The sequence below is a fragment of the Sus scrofa genome, chromosome 8, assembly GCF_000003025.6.
Source record: "Sus scrofa isolate TJ Tabasco breed Duroc chromosome 8, Sscrofa11.1, whole genome shotgun sequence".
NCBI classification, from domain to species: Eukaryota; Metazoa; Chordata; class Mammalia; order Artiodactyla; family Suidae; genus Sus; species Sus scrofa.
Window position 1 is genome coordinate 66,762,244 of NC_010450.4, and position 27,339 is coordinate 66,789,582.

The 27,339-nt window shown below is 36.0% G+C and overlaps 1 protein-coding gene across 1 annotated transcript; it reads right to left on the bottom strand.

Annotated features, from left to right (window-relative positions):
• On the bottom strand, positions 642 to 27,339 carry LOC110262013 (sulfotransferase 1 family member D1). The gene is made up of 8 exons (XM_021100802.1): positions 27,149 to 27,339; positions 24,144 to 24,301; positions 16,852 to 16,977; positions 15,792 to 15,889; positions 9,332 to 9,458; positions 6,560 to 6,654; positions 2,994 to 3,174; positions 642 to 921 (listed from the first exon to the last, which is right to left on the bottom strand). The coding sequence occupies exons 2-8, from the start codon at positions 24,289 to 24,291 to the stop codon at positions 809 to 811; spliced, it is 888 nt and encodes a 295-aa protein (XP_020956461.1). The 5' UTR covers positions 24,292 to 24,301; positions 27,149 to 27,339; the 3' UTR covers positions 642 to 808.

Below are 27,339 nucleotides of genomic sequence, written 5' to 3' on the forward strand. Positions count from 1 at the left end.
AGAATATTACACTGCTGTCTAAGCATGTAACAAAGAGAATATAAGGCCTTTTCAAGAAAGTATTTTGGTTCTAATCCATCCATTTTGAAGACCCCCTTAAATTATCTTCTTTACCAGTCCAAAGACCCAGGCCTGAAATTTTTTTTTTTTTGTCTCCTTGCCATTTCTTGGGTTGCTCCCGTTGCACATGGAGGTTCCCAGGCTAGGAACTCCAGGCCTTGAATTTTTTAAAAAAGAAGATGAAATTATAAATTTTAGACTTCATTTTATTATTTAATCTTTAAGAATAGTAAAAACCGGAGTTCCCATCGTGGCTCAGTGGTTAGCGAATCCAACTAGGAACCATGAGGTTGCAGGTTCGGTCCCTGCCCTTGCTCAGTGGGTTAAGGATTTGGCGTTGCCATGAGCTGTGGTGTAGGTCACAGATGCGGCTCAGATCCTGAGTTGCTGTGACTGTGGTGTAGGCCGGTGGCTACAGCTCTGATTCAACCCCTAGCCTGGGAACCTCCGTATGCCGTGGAAGCGGCCTAAGAAATGGCAAAAAGACCAAAAAAAAAAAAAAAAAAAAAAAAAAAAAAAAAAAAAAAAAAAAAAGAATAGTAAAAACCTTGTGGAAAGTAGTTAAAATCATGAAGACAATATTGATTTTTCATATGTATATTTTGAAATTCTTTAATAGTCTATTACAAATAGCTAATACCAGTAGATAAAGAAACATTACATATGGAATTTTTTTCATTAGGCATTTAAGAATTTTTTTTCTCTTTTAATTTAAATGCCAGCTAAAGAAATAAAGAGCAAGTATTTCTTAGATCTCTGAACAAAACTGCAGTGTAGACCCCTTCATTTTCTTTTTGTAATCTTCTTCAAATCTTTCATACTGGGCCACAGTGAACTGATTTTTCCAGTCTCCCGAAATTCCTGAAAAGAAAGATTAAATGATAAATTTGAAACTACCGTAAAATTTCCTTCTGTAATCAGTTTTAATTTTAATTTCCGCCTTGTATTTTTAGACCTCTAATTTTAGAATGGAGTATCTACTCCAAAATTTTGTTCCTCACCTCCTACTCCCACTCCCAGACTCCTAGGCCTTCTTAGTTTTCCAAAAATCCCCATGGATTTTTCCAATATCTTACATAAAGAAATAACCTCTAAAATAGTTTTAAGAAAAATCCAGTGGGGTAAAATTCAACGTCTCAAAAATCTTTACTCTGGCTTTGTTAAAAAGCATACAGAGAATTTTCAGTCATTTTAAGATGGTATTTTGCAATATCAAATGATAATTTATTAAAAGGGTTCTATGATCAAGTAAGATTTCAAAACTACTGGGTTAAATGTAATTAAACATATTTCTTTACTATAGAATTATTCATTCAATCTTCCCAATATTAACCATATATAACACCTTAGAGGAAGAAACAAGAATCAGCATCTGCAATGAGCATCTGATAGAAATAATGCCATTTTCATAGAATATCTCAGAGGGCAACCCAGAAGATACATTTGGAGGCCTAGTTTTAGAGGAGGAAAAAAGGTAAGAAAACATACCAAAATAATTTTGTCAATCTAGCCCAGGATTTCTTAATTTTGGCATTTTATTTTATTTATTTATATCTCCACTGTTGATATTTCAAGCCAGACATTTCTTTGCTCGAGAGGATGTGGGGGTTATAGGGTGTTTAGCAGCATCCTTGATCTCTAAACATTAGATGTCAATAGGAAAACCCTAGTCACAACCATCAAAAACGTCTTTAGGAGTTGTCAAACTTTCTCTGGGAGGCAAAACCATACCCAGTTGAGATCTAGATATTCCAACAAGGCTTATATATGATGCACTTTTTCTTTAAAAAGTCTCTAGAAAAGATACTTCATAATTAAAATTACCCTTAACAGTCCATTTATAGGCTCTCACTGAAACATCAATTTCTCCAAAACTGTCTTCTAATATTAAATTAATAATTATATACTATCTCCTTCACTGTAAGAAGGTTTTGCATCTCTGCCCATTGTCATATGTTGCATGAGTTCTCCTTGCCCCATTAACTTTGGGCTTAGGTTTTTTATATGCTTTGGCCAAAAGAATTTGAATATGTGTTATACATAACACATTTGAAGAGATGTTAAAGGGAGTGGCAAGTTTTCAACACCTTTCGTGCTCTTCCTCTTTGCCATGATGTGGACATAACCCAGAAACGGGCAATTCTTTTAGCCTGGTTTCAGACATAAGAAGACACAAGAGGCTGAGACCATGAGAGCCAAATGAAACTAATTAGAGTCAAAGGAACTGAGCAAAACTGCAGCAGCTACAGGTGGCTAACATGCACCTATATTAAATGAAAAATAAACCTTGCGTTTTTAACCTACTGAGATTCTTAGGGTTGTTTGTTTTAGCAAAGAGGACTAACATATACACAACTAATAGGATCAATCAATCAATCAATCTCTCACCACACAGATACACACACAATCCAATTCAGCATATGTTCATTAAAGGACTCTTTTGTGAAAGATATCAGCTATGTATTGAGTTCAATGCTGAAGATGCAATGATTTACCATAATCATAGCAACAATCTCAAGGAGCTGAGATTTTCTCTCATAATTCATTATTCCTAACATCATTTAAGCCAGCTACCCACCACAACAAGATTTTTAAGGAGTATGAAGAATATCTAGATAATTCAGACAAATACAAGGCATTCTTCTAATATAGCATTTGGTGCAAAGACTCATGCTTTACAACTGCATAGGCTCTTAAGCAATTTTTTTGTATGTTTTTTACTGGAAATCTTGTCTTACTTGTTAGTCTTGCAGCACTGATCAAATTTCTTTGCCACAAATTATTTCCTCTAAGGAATTTTTTTGTAATTTTTTTTCTCTCCCCAGCATACTCAATCTCTTTCTATTTAATCCAATACTGTTCTTCTCTGCCCACATGCACTGTGCATAATATAACTAACAATCTGTACAGAAACTAGTATATAATGTTCTTACCCTTTCTCATGAAGGGAGACAAGGAATGATCCATACTAAATTTTGGTAAAGTGGTATAATTTGCACTTGGATTCTGTTTCATCATGTCAAAGGAGCTATGATAGAGGATTTTATCCACAGTTTCTTCTGGCAGGTCTTTATCTAGAAACTTTAATAACTTCTGAATTTCACACTTCGGATCCTGAAAAAATTATAAAGAAAAAAGACTATTTCGGGTAGATTTAATCGTGAAATAGGCAATTTGTTTAATAAGGTTCTACTCATTTCAATGTGATAGGGGAAATGCTTTTATATTCTTATGTGCATTTTTAATTCTCCTTTCCCAAGTATATATCCTATTTTTGGTTATATCAGTCAACCATCTGCTAGAAGGATGATTAAAATTTGTTTCAGGAGTTCCCGTCGTGGCACAGTGGTTAACGAATCCGACTAGGAACCATGAGGTTGCGGGTTCGATCCCTGGCCTCACTTAGTGGGTTAACGATCCGGCATTGCCATGAGCTGTGGTGTAGGTTGCAGACGCGGCTGGGATCCCGGGTCGCTGTGGCTCTGGCATAGGCCGGTGGCTACAGCTCCGATTCGACCCCTAGCCTGGGAACCTCCATATGCCGTGGGAGCGGCCCAAGAAATGGCAACAAGACAAAAAAAATAAAATAAATGGGAAGGAAAAAAAAATTGTTTCAAAAAATGCAAAAAAATAGGTTAATATTCAACCTTTCACGTTCAAATGTAGAAGTAATCCGTAGAATAATAGATGGTGATAAAGCAAGCTACTATTATAAGATATTTTCAGAGACCCTTGATCTCCATTTTATAGTACATCTAATATAAAGAATAGATTACTTCCAAACTTTTAGAGAAGAATCAATGTGAATCCTTCTCAGAATCTTCCAAAAAGCAGAAGATAAAATTGCAAAGTTCTTTTATGAGGCCTGCATTACCCTAATACCAAAGCTAGACAAGGACAGTATAAGAAAATCACATATCATTATCTCTGGTGCATTTTGATGAACAAAATATTGGCAAATAAAATTCAACAGCACATTAGAAGGATCATATAAATGCTCAAGTGGGATTTATTCTCGGGATGCAAAAATGTTTCAGCATCTGGAAATCAATGTTATAAACCACATTAACAAAATGAAGAATAAAAATTATAGAATTATCTCAATAGATGAAGTAAAAGCATTTGACAAAATTCAACATCCATTTGTGATTAAAAACTGTCAATAAAGTGCATAGAAAGGGAACATACCTCCACACAATAAAGGCCATATATGATGAGCCCAGAGCTAACATATTCAATGGTGAAAAGCTGGGGGCTTTCCTCCAAGACTAGGAACAATTGTTCATCATAATTAATAATTGTAAACTTGAAAGTTGCTGAGAGAGTATATCTTCAAAGTTTCATCACAAGAAAACAAAAGCATAACTATGTGTAGTGATAGATATCAATTAGACTTATAACGGTGATTACTTCACAACATAGACAGATACTGAATCATTGTGTTTTACACCTGAAACTAATATTATGTTGTATGTCAATTATATCTTAATAAAAATAAGGAATATATATACCTCCCTCAGAGAATTATTTTATATTGGAAAAAGGATACTCTTTCTACCTCTCATACTAAAATAGAGTTTTTGACAGTCTGAGTATATGAGAAGGACAGTGCAATAAAAACCTATGCATTTTCCAGCCTAAGGAGTGGTGAGGAGGAGAAAGAGGCCATAATGAAGAGAACTACATTTAATTTGTTTCTCGTGATTTTTCTTCTCTGGTATTAAGACTTTATAGAGAACAGCATGTTAGATACAATGAAAGGTCAAATAGCTTCTGCCCTGCTACCCAGGAAGGGGAGTGTTCCTCTTGGTGGTCCAAACCAAACTGAGCAGAGAGCCATAGTCTTAGTGAACTGGTGAGATCAGGTAGAAAGGTGATCTAAGGTTTAGCTTAACCAAGCTACCCATGTCAATTCATGGAAACAGAAACAGAGAGTTTCTGTGGAGGTTTGGAACTTAATTTGGTAGAAATAAGAGCTAATTATCTTAATTGTACCAGTGGAAGAATCACTATGAAGGTTGGCTTTCCAGTCTCATATGTGAAAGTTGCATAGAGGAGTGATGGGGAAAGAGTGGCCTTCTGAGATTTTGAATGGTAATATATGGGGTGGATCTGATGATAGAGACTCTGGAACTCTTGATTAATTTCTATCTCTTTATGGCAACAGATGTAGATTCTCCTCCCATATTTGAGAAGACTAAATTTCCTTTGCTTGAAGATCTTATTAGAATCTAATGTAGGAATTTTCCCTTCAAGATAATGCTATTCTCTTCAAGTACTATTTGTTGCTTATGAACGCATAAGTAGGGTAATATATCACCCCATAATCCAAATAGGCAGGTTCAAAGTAGTTTAAACGGAAGGCAAAAGAAGGTGAGGCTTTGACTAAGAAAGCTTCCAGTCAATTAGCTGAGTTGGGTGCTTTCTTTAGAGGCTGTGAAATAGATTTCCAAAATAAGAGGTGAATAGTGGTCATAGTCATCTATAGGAATTTAGGTGTGGGCAGGCTCTCTGAGAGACATTCAATTTGAGAGATGAATTTTCTTTTTTTTGTCTTTTAGTTTTTTTTTTTTTTGGCTGCACCTGCAGCATATGGAGGTTCCCAGGCTAGGGGTCTAATCGGAGCTATAGCTATTGGGCTACACCACAGCCAGAGCAACAGCAGATCTGAGCCAAGTCTGCGACCTACACCACAGCTCATGGCAACGCCAGATCCTTAACCCACTGAGTGAGGCCAGGGATCGAACCGGCAATCTCATAGTTTCCACTATGCTACAACAAGAACTCCAGAGAGATGAATATTTCTTAAGTGAACTTTTTAAACAATCAGATCAGGACAAGTTTTTCATCAAATTGGAGAGTGAATTATTTTCAGTGCTAATAATGAGACTGAAGAAGAAAAACAAAAACTAAATGTTTTATAGATTACATCATAAAATTACATCATTTCCCCATTGAAGTAAATTGTTTGACGTCGTGAACATGAAAGAACTGTGAAGAGGTAACTTTTGGTTAAGATATGAAGGATGAGAAGAATCCAATCTAAAAATAGTAGGAAAAAAATGTTTTGGGTAGACTCACTTAAGCGAGAAAGGGAAAGTGGTACCAGAAGCGGTTAGAAAGATAGACAAGGACTAAATAATGCTTAATGCTATAAATTATCTTAGTGATTTTGTATTTCACCTAGAGATAGAAGCCATTGAGAGATTTGAAGAAAGAAGGTGGCCATACTCTGATTTTGGTTTTAAGAAGATCATTCTCTCTGAGAATAGAAGCAAAATTAGATAGTTCAAGTAAATCAAGATTGTTGCCTGAACTAGAGTAGGAGGCAGTAATGGTAGAAAGAAGTGGATTAAGTGATAGATCCATTTTTAAGCCAGAGTTAACAGGAAAGTAGATTAGTCATATTTATAAGTCATGAAGAAAAGAAAGTATGATACAAAGAAGATGAAGCTTAGGATTCCTTAAAAATAAAGAAGAAATTGTACATTGCTCTTACCTTTTTCATGTCTTCAAAGAATAGATAAAGGATACGATGATCTTTTCTCTTCTCCCACCAGCCCTTCACATGGTCATACCAAGAACCAAAAGCCACTAAATTGGAAGACAACATGTGAAGAAAATTAAAACTACTTACATGAAGTAAAGAATTGTTAAACACTATTAATCCAGTGATCATCATTAATACACACACACACTCAGGAAGGTGGGATGGGAGGATGAGAGAAGTTCATCATATAAGCCCTGTTCTCCTTGGAAAGGATGAAATGCTTCAGTTATGGAGCTAATCGTGTCCCTCTAAAGCTCTTATGTTGAAGTCCTAACCCCCTGTATTTAGATTACAACTGATTTTAGAAATAAATTGAAGAAGGAATTATTAAGCAAAAAGGAACCAGAACTTGAAGATGTATAAAATTCTCAGCTTACCCACATTGCAAAAAAATGAGAAAGCACACTCTGGAGAGAACACCTCGGGTGTGGCTGGACAATCTTTATTAAAGAGTTTAGATGTGTGCTTGCGGATCTAATAAGTCATCTCAGCAAAAACATTGCCAGTTTGAACAGAAGGGGACAGTGGCAAGATGAAATGCAGGATGATTTTTGGACTTCTGGTTTTCCACAGGCAAGAAATGGGCCAGTAGAGCTATCTGGCTGTGAATATGCTTTGTCCTTCAAGAATGACCCTGAAGGAGGTTCAGAAGTAATCAGGGCTATCACTGCCACCACAGGCACAGAGATCATGGAACCATGGGGACATGGCCACCCCAGTCTACTCAGAAAACTGAGCATCAAGTCAAAGGTGACCATTCTCAAGCCTTAACATCTTCTAGAATTTGCCCTGCTAGGTTTCATGCTTTCTTCTTTCTGATTTCTCTCTTTTCACGTAGAGATGTCTCACCTTTGTATCTTGGAAGAAGGCAATTTATTTGTTTTCACAGTGGCACAGCTGGAGAGGAATTTTGTTTTAGGATAAATCATACTTTAAGTCTCACCCATACCTGATTTTCATGATATTTAGCCGAGATTTTAGTCTTAAAGTTGATGTGGGGATAAGTTAAGAATTTGGGGGCTTTGGGGATATATTTAGCACATAAGAAGAACAGGAATAGAGAGGGGACAGGAGGCAGAGTATTATGGACTGAACACTGTACTTCCTAATTCATGTGTTGAAGTTGGTGCCTCAGAATGTGATTATATTTGAAGATCGTGTCTTAGGTAATTAAATTAAAGTAGGTTATTTGACGGTTCCTAATCCAATATAACTGGTCTCCTTATAAAATGAGGAAAATAAAACCATCATGCACAAAAAGAAGACCTTGTGAAGACACAGAGAGAAGATGGCCATCTACAAGACAAAGAAAGCCCTCAGAAGAAATCAACTCTAGGCACCTTCATCTCTGACTTCTATCCTCTGGAACTTAAAGAAAATAAATTTATGGTGTTAAAGCCACTCAGTCAGCAGAGTGTTGCTGTGGCAGCCCTAGAAAAGGAATACAGCTACTATTAAATAAAACTAAATTACAAGAGCAAGGTGGTAGATACTAAGTAATACAGTCAGTGAGTGGAATGGAAGTTCATAGGAGAGGGAGAGAAAGAAAGAAAAGCACAGTGGTTGAGAGGTTAAGAAAGGGCTGTGGAACAAGCAGAATGTATTCAGATCCAAGAAGTGTTGGGCTTTGATAATAAGAATGAGTAGAGGGAGTTCCCATTGTTCCTCAGTGGTAACGAACCAGACTAGTATCCATGAGGATGAGAGTTTGATTCCTGGCTCTCGCTCAGTGGGTTAAGGACATGGCATTGCTCTGGCTTTGGCATAGGCTGGCAGTTGCACCTCTAATTCGATTCAACCTCTAGCCTGAGAATTCCCACATGCCAAGGGCATGGCCCTAAAAAGCCAAAAAAAAAAAAAAAAAAAAAAGAATGAAATGGAGTTCCCATCATGGCTCAGTGGTTAACACATCCAACTAGGAACCATGAGGTTGAGGGTTTGGTCCCTGGCCTTGCTCAGTGGGTTAAGGATTCGGCATTGCCATGAGCTGTGATATAGGTCACAGACGCGGCTCGGATCCTGCATTGCTCTGGAGTAGGCCAGCAGCTACAGCTCCAATTAGACCCCTAGCCTGGGAACCTCCATATGCCGGGGGGGAGGGGGCAAGAAATGGCAAAGACACACACACAAAAAAAGAATGAGTAGACATTCTATAAACTGAGACTATTCCAAGTAATGACAGGAGTAACAATTTACAGGATACCATTGAAAATGTATTTGCCTCAAAAAGAGAGTTTTTTATAGAAGAGTGTTTATATGAGAATTATAAGTAGAGTAGTTATTATGGGCACAAATATGTTTTCTTGAAAGAGACTACATGGCGCCTTGAGCATAAAATTTTTACTCAAGGACTTCCAGTTTATATAATAAAAATGAAGGAATGGCCATGAAATGAGAGTCAAAAATACATGTTTACAGTTAAAACAATGCAATGGCATGAGCAGTAAGAAAAGAATGCACTTAGTTGTAGTCACTGAACTGAAATGAAACAATGTCTTAGGACTGAAGAATCAGTATGTCGCATATTCCCCAAAAGTCCTTAAAGGGAGGAGAAAACTAGCTATTCTACTTCTTCTGTAGTCTTCCTAATACATTAGTAGAGTGCTGGACACATATTATGTTTATAATAAACACAAGATGTATATTTAAACTTTATATCTCCTTGCCAAAAGAGAAGTTTTCACTGGGGAACTCCAGGATTAAAGTAAGAGTTGGACCCACCCTTCCCAGCTATGAATTTATCTAGGAATTCCTCCCAGGTGCCAGGCTCTGGGTGTATTTTTGCCATCTGGTAGAAATAATAGTAAGACACAGCCACATCTTTAGCATTCCGAGCCACATAGACAATCTGTGGGGAGAGAGAGAAAATCATCATTTTGCTTAGACTCTTTAATAGTTGGTAACATTTGCTTACCTTGATAGAATGCTTATTTTCTCATTTTTATTCTCTAATCTGAGCACTTATATATATATCCTGACACAGTATATTCATCGCTATATGTTATTTTAACACAAAGACTTTTAGCTTTGGAAAGAACATCTCGTGACACATGGAAAACCATGTGTAATATGAATTACAATAAATATTAAATTTCAAAAATAAACTAGAACTATCTGGGGAGTTCCCGTCGTGGCTCAGTGGTTAGTGAATCTGACTAGGAACCATGAGGTTGCAGGTTCGATCCCTGGCCTTGCTCAGTGGGTTGAGGATCCAGCATTGCCATGAGCTGTGGTGTAGGTTGCAGACGCAGCTCGGATCCCACGTTGCTGTGGTTCTGGCGTAGGCCAGCAGCTACAGCTCCAATTAGACCCCTAGCCTGGGAACCTCTATATGCCGCAGGAAGCAGCCCTAGAAAAGGCAAAATGACCAAAAATAATAATAATAATAATAATAAAATAAAATAAACTAGAACAGTCTATAAATTTAGAATATTTTTTTCTATAACACATGTTAAAACTAATAATAGAAAGAAGCAATTTTTTTGTAGTCTTTTTTAGGGCTGTACCTGCACCATTTGGAGGTTCCCAGGCTAGGCGTCAAATCGGAGCTGCAGCTGCTGGCCTATGCGTCTTTGACCTACACCACAGCTCACAGCAATGCAGGATCCTTAACCTGCTAAGCAAGGCCAGGGATAGAACCTGAATCCTCATGGATACTAGTCAGATTCATTTCTGCCGAGCCACAACAAGATCTCCCCGTAAAATTTTTGAAGCTGAAAAATTATGCTAATTTCCGTTGAAATTATTTGGCTAAATTTAATCAAAGAATATTAAACATTCTTAACTCTGTCCATGATCATGGCTACATAAGAATTACTGCTGTTTATAATGATTGGCATAGGAATAAAATTGATGTAGGAAGACCTCAAGTGCACTTGAAGGTGCAAATTTTGAACATATTTCCCAATAAAAATGACATTGCCATGCCTCGTTGGCAATTTGGTTTTAAGGCAAGCCCAATGAAATGCATTAAGCTCACTCCTTTCCTGAAGCACATCTAATAATACTGAGGCCCCAGCCACCCACGCAGGAAATATATTTCTAAAGAAAAAATGTATTTCAAGAAGAAGTCTCCTTTCACCTAAGTAGGATCTGAACTTTCTTCTTCTCTTCCAACTGATGGGAAAGGGAAAGAGGAACTTTTAAAATCCCACATCACCAATAGTAGTTTTGATATTCTGAGACAATAGTAAGGAGAGGAAGGGAGTGGCTGGTAAGGGGTTTTTCAAAAGTTTAAGTACAGAGTTTTAAGAGTTGAGATTACGGAGTTCCTATTGTGGCTCAGTGGGTTAAGAACCCAACTAGTATCCATGAGGATGTGGGTTCAATTCCTGGTCTCACTCAGGATCACTAAGGTTTGCTGTTGCCTGCAAGCTGTGGTGTAGGTCACAGATATGGCTAAAATATGACATTGCTGTGGCTGTGGTGTAGGCTAGCAGCTGCTGCAGCTCCAATTCAACCTCTGGCCTGGGAACCTCCATGTGCTGCAGGTGCAGCCCTAAAAAGAAAAGGAAAAAAAAAAAAGCATTGAGACTCTGTTGCTGGTATAATTTCTTGAGAAAATACATCCTCAGTGACCTCCTGCTTCAATACCACTGAGAGACTATGGTGATAAAGCAGCTGTTTTCTTTGCCTTTCATCATCACCTCCAAGTTCCTTCATGAGGTCTGTTTTCTCCCACCTCAGTATAGAGAGAGGCTATCTGAGATAATACCCTTTAGTAAGGCCAAGTGTGATGGGGGCTTCTATAGATTTTTATGTCTAGATTTAAGATGATAAACTATGTCATCATTTCTTTATTACTTTTGTTTTAATTAGACTTTGCATGAAAAATGAAGTTTCACACAACCACACATGCAGAGACTTTCTGTATAACAACATTGAAAGTATAATCAATCAATTTTTCAAGGAAGAAACAATAGGTATTTTGCTCACTCTAGTAAAGGCAAATTCTAAACATCTTTCTCAGATCTCAGGATTTGGTGACTGCCTAGCTTTCCAGATTCATTTCCCAACCACACTGAACCACTTGCAGGATCTGACATACGCCATGCTATTTCACACGTAAGCCTATGTACATGTAGATTTCTCTCTGTAAAATGTTCTTGCTACATCTGAAAAAACGCCTATATTTTCTTTAAGATGGTGATCAATTTTTTTCTCTTCTTCTATGACACTTCTTTGCCCCAGAGAATCTTTACTTCATGTACTGGCCCTTATCTTACTGAGAAGTAATTATTTTTCATGAGTATCTGTCTTTTCCACACTATTTGATGTATCTATAGGATTATATGCTCCATAGAGCTAAGGTCATTGACTTTTTTAAACCTTTGCACAATATGGGCATAGGAAAGTGACTGGCAGTCATACAAAGCCCAATAGTATTTGTAAAATTAGATGGCACATAATATCTTGTGTTTGTATTTATAATGACAATCACAATATCTGCTACATATATGGCAGCATTTTCATAAATGTTTACTGATTATATGCTTATTGAATTTTTTTGCTTCTAGAAAGCTAAAACAGAATTCCAAGGAGAAATAAAGAAATTATAGTTAAATTTTAATATCCTTATCTCAATAACTGATAGAAAAATATAAAGAATGAGAAAGGTGACATCAGTGCAGATTCTACACATATTAAAATGGTATTAAAGGAATGTCATAAGCAACTTTAATACAAAAAAACTTAGATTTTAAATTAAAGGGACCAATTCCTTGAAAGACATAAACTACAAAAGATCATGCAAGGAAAAGTACCTTATCTGAAAAATCTTATTCCTATTAAATACATGGAATTTGCATTTAAAAATCCTTTCAGGTAAAGAAAATTCCAGGCCTAGATGGTTTCACTGCTGAATTGCAGAAAATGTTTAAGAATTAAATAAGACGATTTCCAACCAAATACTTCCAAAATATTGATAAAGAATAAATATCTCCCGACTTGTCTCATGACATCAGTGTTACCATCGTATGAAAAGGATTATTTCCTAATGACAAAGACATTATAGAAAAGAAAGAAAGAAAGAAAGAAAGAAAGAAAGAAAGAAAGAAAGAAAGAAAGAAAGAAAGAAAGAAAGAAAGAAAGAAAGAAAGAAAGAAGGAAGGAAGGAAGGAAGGAAGGAAGGAAGGAAGGAAGGAAGGAAAGAAAGAAAAAGAGAGGAAGGAAGAAAAAAGAACACAAGCCAACATCTCTGACAGATGAAAAATTTAAAAAATAGCAAATTGAATTCGACAATACAAAAATACAATAAATCATAAGTAAATATAAGGTATGCGAGGTTGTTTCAAAATTTGAAAATCAATCAATATGACTAATCCTATTAATAGACTAAAATAATGGAAAACTATATGAAAGATCTAAATAGACATAGAAAAACATTACGCAAAATCCAACAGGAATTCCTTATGTAAAGTAGAATTAAACATAAATTCCTCAGACTGATGAAAGGGCGTATACAAAAAACCCTGTAGGTGACATCATCATACTTAGTAATGAAATGTTCATGTATTTTCCCTAAAGTCAAAAGCAGACAAAGATGTCTGCTCTCACCACTTCTTTTCAGTATTGTTAGAGGCTCTATCCAGTTCAATGAGGAAAAAAAAAAAATTAATTGGATCTCGACTGAGAAAACAGAAGACTATTCTAAATTTTTAATTTACTAACTGTATGCACATTTCTATAGAACAATGGATGAAATTTATAAAAAGGTGACTTGCTCTAATGGATAAACAATCTATGTTCATGTACTAACAACATTCAGAAAATAATGTTAGCGTGTTTGTGTGTGTGTTCAGGAAAGAGAAAAAGAGAGAAAATTATTATTTCATAAATCTTAAAAAAGGAACATTACTATGTATGTATAGGTTTTAAATACATTTTTTTTTTGTCTTTTCTAGGGCCGCACTGGTGGCATATGAGGTTCCCAGGCTAGGGGGCTAATTGGAGCTGTAGCTGCTGGTCTACACCACAGGCACAGCAAAGCCAGATCCTTAACCCACTGAGCAAGGCCAGGGATCGAACCTGAAACCTCATGGTTCCTAGTCGGATTCGTTAACCACTGAGCCACGATGGGAACTCTGTAAATAGATATTTTGATATAAATCTGATCAATGAGACAATAAAGCCTGCAGAAGTAAACAGAAGGGAGAATGTAGACTCAAAGGATGACTTTTTTTACACAATTACAAAAAGCTTTAACCATAAAGAAAAAGAGCTTATATATTGACCAACCTCGAAATTAAAAACTTCTTTAAAGGATATTGTCTAGAAAGCAAAAAAGAAAAAACTAAAATGGGGTGAGATAAAGAAATCAATTTTTTCTGTCAAAGGACTTGTATCCAGACTCTATGGAGAATTTGTACCTTAACAATAAAAAGAAAGAACCCTGTATAAAAAAAGGCAAAAGACTTGTACACATAGGATATATCTAAGCTATGCAAATTTTCTGGAACTAATTAGTCATTAGGGAAATACAAAGTAAAATCTCAGTGAGGTGCCAACAGACGCTTACTAAAATGGCTAAAATTAAATATTTTAGCTATATTTTGGGTTGATGAGGCTGTAGAGAATTTCAACCCATAAACTGCTGATCAATGTGTAAAACGATGCACATGATTTGAAAATAAATTTGAACACATCTTCTAAAACTGGACAAATGCACATTCTAAAATAAAATGCAGCATCTCTATCCCAAGCTATACAACCAAGAGAAATGTGTACCTATCTATGCAAAAAGACTTGCATAAGAATGTGTGCTACAGCACTATTTTCATTATTAACAGCTAGTAACAACTCAACTGTCCAGCAACTGTACCACAGATAATTAATTTGTGGAATATTCACATACATGTAACAGAAGACTTCATATCAGTGGTTCTCAAGTATTAATATGAATCAAATTCACTTGGAGGTCTTATTGAAACTCACATTGCTGGACCCCAGACCCATGGTTTCTGACCCAGAAGGTTGGAATATTGGACCTGAGCTTTTGCATCTCCAGGGAGCAACTTTTGCTCAGAATACCGCATTTTGTGACCCAACAGGCTACAGAAAAGAACCAGAACAAAAGCAAATTAACAAGTATGTTAAGAACTGAGCTCACAGATATTATGTTAAATGAAACAAACTAAATATTCAAGAGTATATACTTTATGATTACAGACAAAACAAGCAAGCTCTTTTAAGGTGAAAATGTTCATGATAGGTAGTTATTTTTGCAAATGGGGATTCCTGCCTGGAAGTACACAGGAATAGAACATTTGGGGCTTGGGTAAAATTCAGTTTCCTGGTGCTAGTTTCTTGGGTATGCTTACTTTGTGAAAATTCCTCAAGCCCTATCCTTAGGATGTATGCACTTTTCACCCTAAATGTTACGCAAATCAAAGTGGTTATAAAAAAGAAGACTGGAGAGTTCCCACCGTGGCTCAGTGGTTAACGAATCCGACTAGGTACCATGAGGTTGAGGGTTCGATCCCTGGCCTTGCTCAGTGGGTTAAGGATCCAGCGTTGCCATGAGCTGTGGTGTAGGTTGCAGATGCGGCTCAGATCTGGCATTGCTGTGGCTCTGGCGTAGGCCAGCGGCTACAGCTCCGATTCGACCCCTAGCCTGTGAACCTCCATATGCCGCAGGAGTGGCCCCAGAAATGGCAAAAAGACAAATAAATAAATAATTAATTAATTAATTAATTAAAAAGAAGCCTGAAATGAATCCGTATACATATATAAAATCATATAGTTATAAAAATTATGAGAAAATATATTTAATTGTATAAAATGTATTTAATTAGATATACTTAAAATTAAGCATAAAATTATGTTATAAATTATAACATATGTTATAAATTATATATAAAATTCATATTTGTAAATTAAAATTATACTGAATTAATGAAGGAGTTCTCAATTATTTTAACTATCCATTGTTTAAAAGTGGACAGTGAGTGAAAGAATTTAGACAAGAAAAGAACAGAAAATCTGAGCAATTCTCAGTGCTTGGAATAGCATAATCTCCTATCTATAACACTGTGTGTACTGGTTTTATTTTGATCCTTGGTATATAGGGAAAACATTATTTTTGCAATGATTTATCCATGGTTTTCAATTTTGCATCCTAACTTCTGCATAACTAGTAAAGGAAATCACAACACACAATTTTCTTTTTTAAAAAAAGTGCTACCTTGCAGTTATTTTTCCAAAATGAAGAAGGGAGAAGTTGAACAGGTAAGTGTGTTTTCACTAATCGAGGAGACTGCATGTCGTTCAATTCCTTAACACCTACAAGCAGAAAAGTTAAATACACTATTGATATGGAATCATAAAGCTCAATTACAATATAATCTAAGACTTTGTAAACATTAACTATGGTATAGGCATGAAAAGGCTATATGACTATATGGCTTCAGATGCTTCCAAAATCCACAATGAGATGAAATTGGTCAATCCTGAAAATTAGACTGTTTTATTTTGAAATAGTAGGGTTTGGGAAGTTCCAGTGGGGCACAGTTGGTTAAAGATCTGGCATTGCTGGCATTGCCACAGCTGAGGGACAGCCTCAACTGCAGCAGAGGTTCGATCTCTGGCCTGTGAATTTCCACATGACAAGGTATGACCAAGGGTTTAATATCTTTATAAATGTCTATAAAGTCCTTGAATATAACCCCTTGATGAGACAGAAACAGCAGTAAGTCAAATGCAAGATGTCCAAATTTTTCCATTATTTACCTTCCTCTTTCTCTTATTTACATAGAGAACTTGAACTAGAGGATTTCACAATCTCCACATTTCTTATATTTAAATTCTAAAATCAAATTAAGCCATGAGACTCATGGCTAATTTTTAAATAGTTTAATAATATAAGATCCTATATACCCCCATCATCATTCTCTTTGAGTCTGTGAACATCAGCAATGTAGCAATAGACATGATTCTGTACTGGATCAAACACTGACTTTTCAACATATAATGATCTACCTTATTTAAATGTTGAAGATTTCCATCTATCCTTTTCAGAAAAAATATACTCATCAAAATCCCCTTTTATGCAGATGTTACCTTTGGGTCGAAGATGAGTATAATATCGCTATAAACATAACCAAACTCTTACTCTTCTATTATAGACACCTATGATTCAACTGTCCAAGCTCTGTCTGTATCATTTTCCATCCTGATTCTTCCAAACACCACAAAAATACTGGGGATTTACTCCTTTGTTGTAAAGGAACATTAAGAGAAAATACCATTTGAGAGTCCAGGGACTATAAGTTCCATGAATGGCACTCGCTTGTATATTGCATCTCGTTTACATTTTTCCACATCCCCATTGTTATAGATCAAATCCAATATTTCACTGGTCCAAGTTGTTCCTGAGGGAAAAAATGGAAGAAACTCTAAGCTTGTCTGTTAAAAAAAAGAGTATGAGAGGGTTGATAGAGGTTGAGAAGCTGTGTAACATCCACAAAATGTGGTATTTGTTTTCATTCCTTTTTTTTTTTTTCCCCTTTGGTCTTTTTGGGCCACGCCCATGGCATATGGAGGTTCATGGCTAGGGGTGGAATCCGAGCTGTAGCAGCTGGCCCACACCACAGCCACAGCAACATGGAATCTGAGACATGTCTTTGACCTAGACCATAGCTCACAGCAACACCTGATCCTTAACCCACTAAGCAAGGCCAGGGATTGAACCTGTGTCCTTATGGATGCTAGTCAGATTTGTTTCCCATGATCCACAATGGTAACTCCTATTTCCACTCTTTTTATTGCTTCGCTCATTTCCTAGGAGACATCCTTATCTACCTTGAATGCATACATATGTGGTTATGTGTGTGTAAATTGATTAAAATAATCATAAAATTAAAAGTAAACATGGAATATTAAGAAGACAGTATATAAATAATGATAGCACACCTTCCTGGGTGAAATGTGTGGGAGAAGCACCCAATTTCAATGAGTCCGACCAGCAATTTGTACATCTCCTATTTAAAGCAACAAGATCATCAGACTCTGGGACTAAAGATCTCTTCAGGTAAAAATGTTCAACATTTGGTAGAGAGAGGGACGAAGAAGGAAAAACAAAAAGGACTTTGTGATTGCCTCTATGGAGACCAGGGTCTCATTCACAAAGACTATAGACTTTCATTGAGCAGAGAAGATAAAGCCTCTCTGATCTTTCTGAAATTATCCCTCACCAGTCTTTTCAGAAATAGACCTAAAGTATATGAGGATATGGTCTACCCAGTGGTCTATGGCAATGAGCAGGATATTGAGGCATTGCTAAAAAAAAAAAAAATTATACCTAGGGGAAAAATAACTGCTTAACTGTTTCTGTCCTATCTCTCTTTACCAAATGGGCAATAACAGTCTCTAAATAGAATAATTATGGGTGGAAACTAAAAAAATTAAATAAAATAATTAATCTGTGCACGCAGCCACATTTATGAAGAATGATCTGCACATGCACCTTTAGATTGGTTCCAGATATTAGAGTATTTAGAATTCCTTATCATTTATTTAGTCCTTTGTTGTGGACAATTCTTTCTTCTTGTCCCTAAATCAGGAGTATGAGACTCTCTCCCCCATCCTTCTAAACACAGACAATTATAATGCTTAGGAAAAAAAATAAGTCAAATCAGTACTACCCTTGAAAGTTTTATTGCTTGATATGGCTTAGGCTTAAGCAGTGATTCATGGGGGAAAAAAAAGAGACCTAAATGCCAAAGTACAATATAACACCAGTTTATTTCCTGTTGGTATGTAGCTTAAATTGTGGCCAATGCAATCTGATTGAAACTCCTGTATCTTTTAGAATTACGGTTTTTCCCCAGATATATGTCCAGAAGTGGAATCGCTAGATCATACAAGGTTTTTTTTTTTCCTTTTTTTTATTACTCAAATGAATTTATCACGTCTGTAGTTGTATACTGATCATAACAATCTGATTTCACAGGATTTCCATCCCACATCCCAAGCACATCCCCCCAACCCCCAAACTGTCTCCTCTAGGGACCATAGATTTTTCAGTGTCTGTGAGTCTGCATCTGTTCTGCAAAGAAGTTCAGTCTGTCCTGTTTTCAAATTCCACATGTCAGTGAAAGCATTTGATGTTGGTGTCTCATTGTATGGATGACTTCAATTAACATGATAATTTCTAGGTCCATCCATGTTTCTAAAAATGCCATTATTTCGTTCCTTTTAATGGCTCAGTAACATTCCATTATGGATATGTACCACATCTTCTTGATCCACTCCTCTGTCGATGGACATTTAGGTTGTTTCCATGTCTTGGCTATTGAAAATAGTGCGGCAATGAACATCGGAGTACCTGTATCTTTGGGAGTCATGGTTTTCTCTGGATAGATGCCCAGGAGTGAGATTGCTGGGTAAAATAGTAGTTCTATTTTTGGTTTTCTGAGGAATCTCCATACTGCTTTTCACAGTGGTTGCACCAATTTACAACCCCACTAAGAGTGTAATAGGGTTCCTTTTCTCCACACCCTCTCTAGCACTTGTTGTTTGTAGACTTTTTGATGATGGCCATTCTGGCTGGCGTAAGGTGGTACCTCATGGTGGTTTTGATTTGCATTTCTTTAATCAAGAGTGATGTTGAACATCTTTTCATGTGTTTTTTAGCCATCTGTATGTCTTCTTTGGAGAACTGTCTGTTTAGATCTTCTGCGCATTTTTGGATGAGGTTGTTTGGTTTTTTTTGGTATGGAACTGCAGAAGGTGTTTATAAATTTTGGGGATGAATCCCTTGTCAGTTTAATCACTTTTAAGATTTTCTCCCATTCTATGGGTTGTATTTTCATTTTGTTTAGGGTTTCCTTTGCTGTACAGAGACTTTTCAGCTTGATTATGTCCCATTTTTTTATTTCTGTTTTTATTGTCAATACTCTAAGAGGTGGATCTGAGAAGATGTTGCTGTCCTTTATGTCAGAGAGTGTTTGGCCTATGTTTTCCTCTAAGAGTTTTAGAGTATATGGTCTTACATCTAGGTCTTTAGTCCATTTGGAGTTTATTTTTGTGTATGGTGTTAGGGAGTGTTCTCATTTCATTCTTTTCCATGTGGATATCCAGTTTTCCCAGCACCACTTATTGAACAGGCTGTCCTTTCTCCATTGTATGTTCTTGCCTCCTTTGCCATAGATTAGTTGGCTGTAGGTACATGGGTTTAATTCTGGGCTTTCTATCCTGTTCCACTGATCTATATTTCCATCTTTGTGCCAGTACCATACGGTTTTGGTGATTGTTGCTTTGTAGTATATTCTGAAGTCCAGAAGCCTGATTCCTCCAGCTCCATTTTTCTTTTTCAGGATGTCTGGGTCTTTTGTTCTTCCAAGCAAACTTTAAAATATTTTGTTCCAGTTCTGTGAAAAATGTCCTTGGTAATTTGATAGGGATTGCATTGAATCTGTAGATTGCCTTGGGTAGTATAGTCATTGTGATAATATTGCCTCTTCCAATCCACGAGCATGGTATATCTTTCCATCTATTTGTGTTATCTTTGATTTCTTTCATCAGTGGCTTATAGTTTTCAGAGTACAGGTCTTTTGTCTCTTTAGGTAGGTTTACTCCGAGGTAGTTTCTTCTTTTGGATGTGATGGTAAATAGGATTGCTTCCCTAATTTCTCTTTCTGATCTTTCATTGTTGGTATATAGGAATGCTGTTGATTTCTGTGTATTGATTTTGTATCCTGCGACTTTGCCAAATTCGTGGATGAGCTCTAACAGTTTTCTGGTAGAGTCTTTAGGATTCTCTAGGTATAGTATCATGTCATCTGAAAATAGTGATAGTTTTACTTCTTCCTTTCCAATTTGGATTCCTTTTATCTCTTTTACTTCTCTGATTGCTGTGGCTAGGACTTCCAGAACTATGTTGAAGAGTAGTGGTGAGAGCGGACATCCTTGTCTTGTTCCTGATCTCAGCGGGAATTCTTTCAGCTTTTCACCATTGAGAATGATGTTCGCTGTGGGTTTGTTGTATATGGCCTTTATCATGTTGAGGTAGGTTCCCTCTATGCCCACTTTCTGAAGTGTTTTTATCAGAAATGGGTGCTGGATTTTGTCAAAGGCTTTTCCCACATCTATTGAGAGGATCATATGGTTTTTAGTCTTCAGTTTGTTAATGTGCTGTATCACACTGATAGATTTGCAGATATTGAAGAACGCTTGCATCCCTGGGATAAATCCCACTTGATCATGATGTATAATCCTTTTAAGGTATTGTTGTATGCGTAGATCATATAATTTTTTGAAGGAACCTCTATACTATTCTCCATAGTGGTTATACCAGTTTACATTCCTATCAACGATGTAAGAGGATTCTCTTTTCTCTCCATCCTCTCTATCATTATTTTTTGTAGACTTTTCGATGATGGCCATTCCGACTGGTACTGGTATGAGGTGATACCTCATTGTAATTTTGATTTGTAGATTAATAACTTGTTGGTCACTTTGGTTTTTGTTTTTTTGTTTGGGGTTTTTTCTTTTTTTTGTCTTTTTTTTAATGGCTGCACCTATGGCATGTGGAAGTTCCCAGGATAGGGGGTCAAACTGGAGCTACAGCTAGCTGCTGGCCTATGCCACAGCCACAGCAAAGCCAGATCCGAACTACATCTGTGACCTACACCACAACTTACAACAACATGGAATCCTTAACCCATTGAGAGAGGCCAGGGATGCAACATGCATCCTCATGGATACTAGTTGGATTCATTACTGCCGAGCCATGGCAGGAACTCTTGGTCACTTCATTTGCAAAGATTTTCTCCCATTCTGTGGGTTGTCTTCCCCTCACCCACAAGGGTTTCCTTTGTGGTGCAAAAGCTTTTTTGTTTAATTAGGTCCCATTTGTTTATATTTTTTTTTAGGCAGTGGATCCAAAAAAATGTTGCTGTGATTTATATCAAAGAGTGTTCTTCCTCACCGCAGCATTATTTACAATATCTGAAGCAACCTAAATGTCCATCAACAGAGGATTGGATAAAGAAGATATGGTACATAAATACAATGGAATATTACTACTCAGCCAAAAAAAGAACAAAATAATGCCTTTTGCAGCAACATGGATGGACCTAGATTATCATACTAAATGAAGTAAATCAGATAAAGAAAGACAAATATCTTATGAGATCACTAATATGTGGAACCTAATAAAAAACGATACAAAAGAACTTGTCCACAAAGAAGAAACAGACTCAAAGACTTCAAAGGAAAATTTATAGTTACCAAAGGGTTGTGGGGAGGTATAAATCAGGAAGTCAGGATTAACACATACATACTACTTTATACATAATAAATAAATAACAAGGACCTACTGTATAGCACAAGGAAATCTACTTAATACTCTGTAATACTCTTTATGTGTAAAGAATCTGAAAAAGAATGTGTATGTATATAACTGATTCACTTTGCTGTACACCTGAAATTAACACAAAATTTTGTCAGTTATACTCCAACAAAATTTTTAAAAAAGAAATGGCAATTTAGCTACATGTTGAACTGAAAATGTTTTTGTTTTTTGTTTTTTTTTTTTGCTATTTCTTGGGCTGTTCCCGCGGCATATGGAGGTTCCCAGGCTAGGGGTCCAATTGGAGCTGTAGCCACCGGCCTACACCAGAGCCACAGCAACACGGGATCCGAGCCGCATCTGCAACCTACACCACAGCTCACGGCAACGCCGGATCGTTAACCCACTGAGCAAGGGCAGGGATCGAACCTGCAACCTCATGGTTCCTAGTCAGATTCGTTAACCACTGCGCCATGACGGGAACTCCTGAAAATGTTTATTTTACATAATATCTGAAAAAATAGTTTAGCTCATATAAGTAGTTAATTAACTTGGATATTTTATAACAAAATCAACAGGCCACTCATGTATTAATAATTTTAAGACATGTTCTCAACAGCTGGTAAGGGGAACAAAATAAAAGGAAAAAAAAAAAACAGGACCAAGGAGTATATGATTAATTTATTTCTAGCCATCTAGATTTTATTATGTTAGAAAAAACTTAGCTCCAAAGATCACTTTTATAGATGAACAATTTGTATAACAGTAGCTTCCAAAGACAGTCTTAATGGTCTCCTGCTTGTGAATATATCAAAAAGATCAAAAACAAAAGAACATGTACATTCTCAATGACTATCTTTCCTTTTCTAAACCTGTACTTCAACAACAACAAAAATGTGCAGTAGTCTTGGTTGTAAACAATTTGGGTTTTGTGAATTGCTCTTTCCTAGTAACAGAAAAAAAGCAAAACTAACTTTTGCCAAAACAAATATTTTTCATGTCTTTCATTTACAGAGATCTGTGTCACACATTTGTTTATTTCCTAGTAGGAGCCCTAGGCTCTCATGGAATGTTTTAAATTTTGACACCTTAGAATCACCCAAATTTTGGTGGGCTTTCCTCCTAGGGCTTGCTATATATCTCTTTGAAGTAATTTTAAAATTTATAATCTATGACAAAGATTAGTAGTCAATATTGTTATTAAAATTTCATTTTCTTTAATTCCTCTAAAAAATGAGGTATGAATATAAAGGAAAGTTAACTTTAGCAAGCACAGTAACTAGAGTAGATGATTGACTATGGGCTCAAGTAAATTAATTGGATAAAAAGCAAGAGAGAGCCTCATCTCTTTGATTTTTTTCTACATTTATCACTGAGTAAATTGGAAGACTCTATTATAAAAATATCTTGAGAAAAATTTTTTGAAGTAAGGTTGGTTTAGAATATTGTGCTATTTTTGTGTGTATAAGTGATTGTTATTCCTTTTTTGAGAAATATGTTATTGATTCTTATTTAGTTTATATTAAATTCTTTCTGAGATCACATACTGAAGTCAGAGTTGTTTAACTTTATAACAAAATATTTCTAATCATATTCACAAAATATGTTTGAAATAATAAAATATTATTTTGCAAAAATGTTTACAATATTGCAATACATAAAATATACAAAAAGTTTATATGTGTGTATATATTCTAGTGTATCTAAATCATTTATATATGTAGGTTTAATAGTTTTTGTTTAAATTTTTTTTTTTTTTTTTTTTTTTTTGTCTTTTTAGGGCCACACCTGTGGCATATGGAGATTCCCAGGCTAGGGGTCCAATCAGAGCCACAGCTGCCGGCCTACACCAGAGCCACAGCAACTGGGGATCTGAGCCAGGTCTGCGACCTATACCACAGCTCATGGCAACACTGGATCCTTAACCCACTGAGAGAGGCCAGGGATTGAACCACAACCTCATGGTTCTTAGTTGGATTCTTTTCCGCTGTGCCACAATGGGAACTCCAATAGTTTTTATTTAAATTTTGAAGAAAGAAAAGACAAAAGCATTAACTTTCCCTCAGATATAGCCTCCGTTCAATTGCAGACCTTTCAAAATAAGAAGTGAGTTTGTGTAATTTAAGACAAAATGGTCCCACAACTGATCCAGGTATTCCCTTGTCAAGTGATCATCAGATCAGTGGGCTTACATGTAAGGATTGACAACTAACCACCTATTACAGATAAATGAAAAGATCTTACCAGATTTGGGGTAGGTGGAGATCAGAAGATCATCTGGTCGACTCTCAAATGACTCCACCTGGGACCACTCCTCAGTGATACTCCAGAAGAGGGGGACACCCTGAAAGTCCACCAAGTCTCTCCTAAATATATCCTGCTTGTTGTCCATTTTTGAGAGACTAGATTTGAAACAAAGGGAAGCAGGTTAGATGGTCTTTGTTTTCATGGCAGCAATCAAATTAAAAATAAATATAATATTAAAAAATTAATATTTCATTACTCTTGATCTAGCAGCCTAGATCTTTTACTGCAGTATGGCCAAACATACTGCAGGAAAAAAAAAATGCACATTGATTTCCCATCTCTTTGTTTAGTCTGAGTTTCAAAAACAAAATATTTCTGTATTATTTTCCCTTGGAATCCCGTAGCTGACTCTATTACCTTATTTTCGGACTTTTCCTTGGTTTTAACAACCATGTGTAAGTAGATGCCTCCAGAAGATAGATTTATCTTCTTTTTAAAAAAAAGTTTCTGGTTCTGAGCTCCAGACCTATATATCCAACGGCTGATGCCCATCTTCCCCCAGAGTTCTTCAGGCAATTCAAATTCAATAATGGCAATTTTGCTGTTCTGTTATTTGTCCTTTCAGGGCTGCATCTGCAGTATATGGAGATTCCCAGGCTAGAAGTCCAATCGGAGCTACAGCTGCTGGCCTACACCACAGTCACAGCAACGCCAGATCCGAGCCGCATCAGTGACCTACACCACAGCTCATGGCAATGCCAGATCCCCAACCCACTGAGCGAGACCAGGGATTGAACAGGCAACCTCTTGGTTCCCAGTCGGATTTGTTTCTGCTCTGCCGCTACAGGAACTCCAGTAATGGCAAATTTAACTCGTTAACCTTACTCCCCAGCTAACCCATTCTTGTGCTAGATTCCCTTACATACCTCATATGTTGGGGATTCCACATTCACTCCATCCACTTAGGTCAGAAATTTGGAAGTTATCTTAGAGTCTGCCTCCTCCTTGACTCTTGCAAATCCAATTGGCTCACAAGTTTGATTTTTTAAAATATATATTTCAAGTATTCCTGGGGAAAGCAGTTTCTCTTGATGAATTAACTAAGTGTTTAAGACTGTAAGAGCTCTAGATTAAGAATTCATATGCCAGATCTGTCTACTACCAACGGACTCTACAAATCATAAACCTAAATTCAATTTCCCAATCTGAAAATAGAGGTCATGACTAATTTATTTTTATAGAACTACTGTGATGGAGAAATAAGATGATGACTGTAACATCTATATTCATAAAACATGGTGTACATAGGGTAAATGGTAGCTGTTATTAATATTACCATTATTAATATCCCCCTAATCTGCCTTACTTTATGTCCTTATCATCATCCACCCTGTACTATGGCAAAGAGTCTTAAAATGACTCCTTGTCTCCAAGCTCCATTTTCCCTTTCACCTGCTAACTACATGACTCAGTAACCCCTAACCGCAACCCCATATCAAAAGATAAAGTTTAAAGACTTTTGCCGTGGTTTTTAAACTGAAAGTTCTCTGACCCTTCCTATTTAAAAAAAAACAAAAAACAAAAAACATAATTGGCTCCCTTATATCTGGCGATGAATTTGCATGTTTTCATTTTTGAGTTAATACTTTTATTTTTCCTGTCTATCCAAACAACTCTCATTCTTTTCTCAAATTCTTTTACAGGTTTTACATCCTCTGAAAAACTTGCCTGGTAACGTAAAGACAAAATTAGTTACACTTTCTTCTCCATTTCTGCATATTGAATATATTGATTTTTTTATATATTTCAATAGGTTGTCATTATCTGTTTATAATGTCTGTTTCCCCTGATTAGAATTTATATCCTTTGTCCTCAAATTGAAATATATATTTGACTTTGTAATTCCAAGGCCTTTACTGTATGAGGTTAATATATAATATATATCATTAGGTATATTAAAATGAAATGATGCTTCTCTAATATTCTAGACGGAATAATCAGGGATTCAGTTATTTTATCTTACCACTACAATTTTGATTATTAAGTTGGCACTTGGAGATATACTGGGAAATATCAGTAGATCACATTCCCAATCAACAAAGAATTTACATTATAATTCATTACTTAAGATACACACACATTCATGTACACATGTATATACACGCACATTCCTGCTTTCAGTGCATGCATTATATTAATCATCATCAAAATCTTCTAATTGAAGTTCTATAATCCCCATTTAGCAAGATGAAAATTAACATAGAGAAAGCTTCAGTAACTTGTCCAGGTCACAGTTTCAGTAAGTGGCAGGACTGGGTTTGAACCACAAAGTCTAACTATAGGGCCAACACTCTTAATCACTATTCTATACTCCCTTCTAAATATAAACACAGAAGAGATAAACTTTAATAGAAGGTAACAGAAGTGCCAAATTACAGTAAGGTGCTTGGTGAATCTGTAGTTGCATGATTTGATTTTGACCATGAAGTTTGGGTAATTAGAGGTACAAAAATATTCAAGGTAGAAAAGACAGAGTATACTTTTTTGCTCAATATCACACACACTAAAGTGCTTCATAAATATATGGAAAAGACTACTAAAGAGGAAATAACTTAGAAAACCTGAATCACACTAATGATATCTTTAATACTTCTTTTCACATAATACTCATATTTTACCTGATTATCTAAAATTTCACTCAGCACAATTTCTAAAAGAAACTATTATGCATTTTTAACCTTGTTTCATGTATAAAAACTATACAATGAAATGTTTTAATTTAATTTATATACAAGTTTTTGTAACTTTGGGAATATCTGTGTTTCTGCCAATATCTGGTTATTATGGATAATATGTAGAAGATGAACATATCATATAAGTATATTTTAATATTTCCTGAATCCAGTTCAAATTTTGTGTGCGTTCAATACTCTAAATTCACATTATGATTCCTAAAAAACTGTAAAGTGTTTGTGGAAGAATTGCAGTCAAATTTAACTTACCTTTAAACTCCTCAGAGCTTTAAATTAATGTCCTCAAGTTAAAAATCAGAGCCAGAAAATCATTAAAAGGATGACACCCTTGAGTGGTGTACAACTTACTCTGTAAGAGAAATTGAGTTGGTGAAAGCTTAGGAAATGTTGAAAGAAAATGATTGTTTCCCTTAGGGCTCTTTTGTTTACTCCTTTGAAAA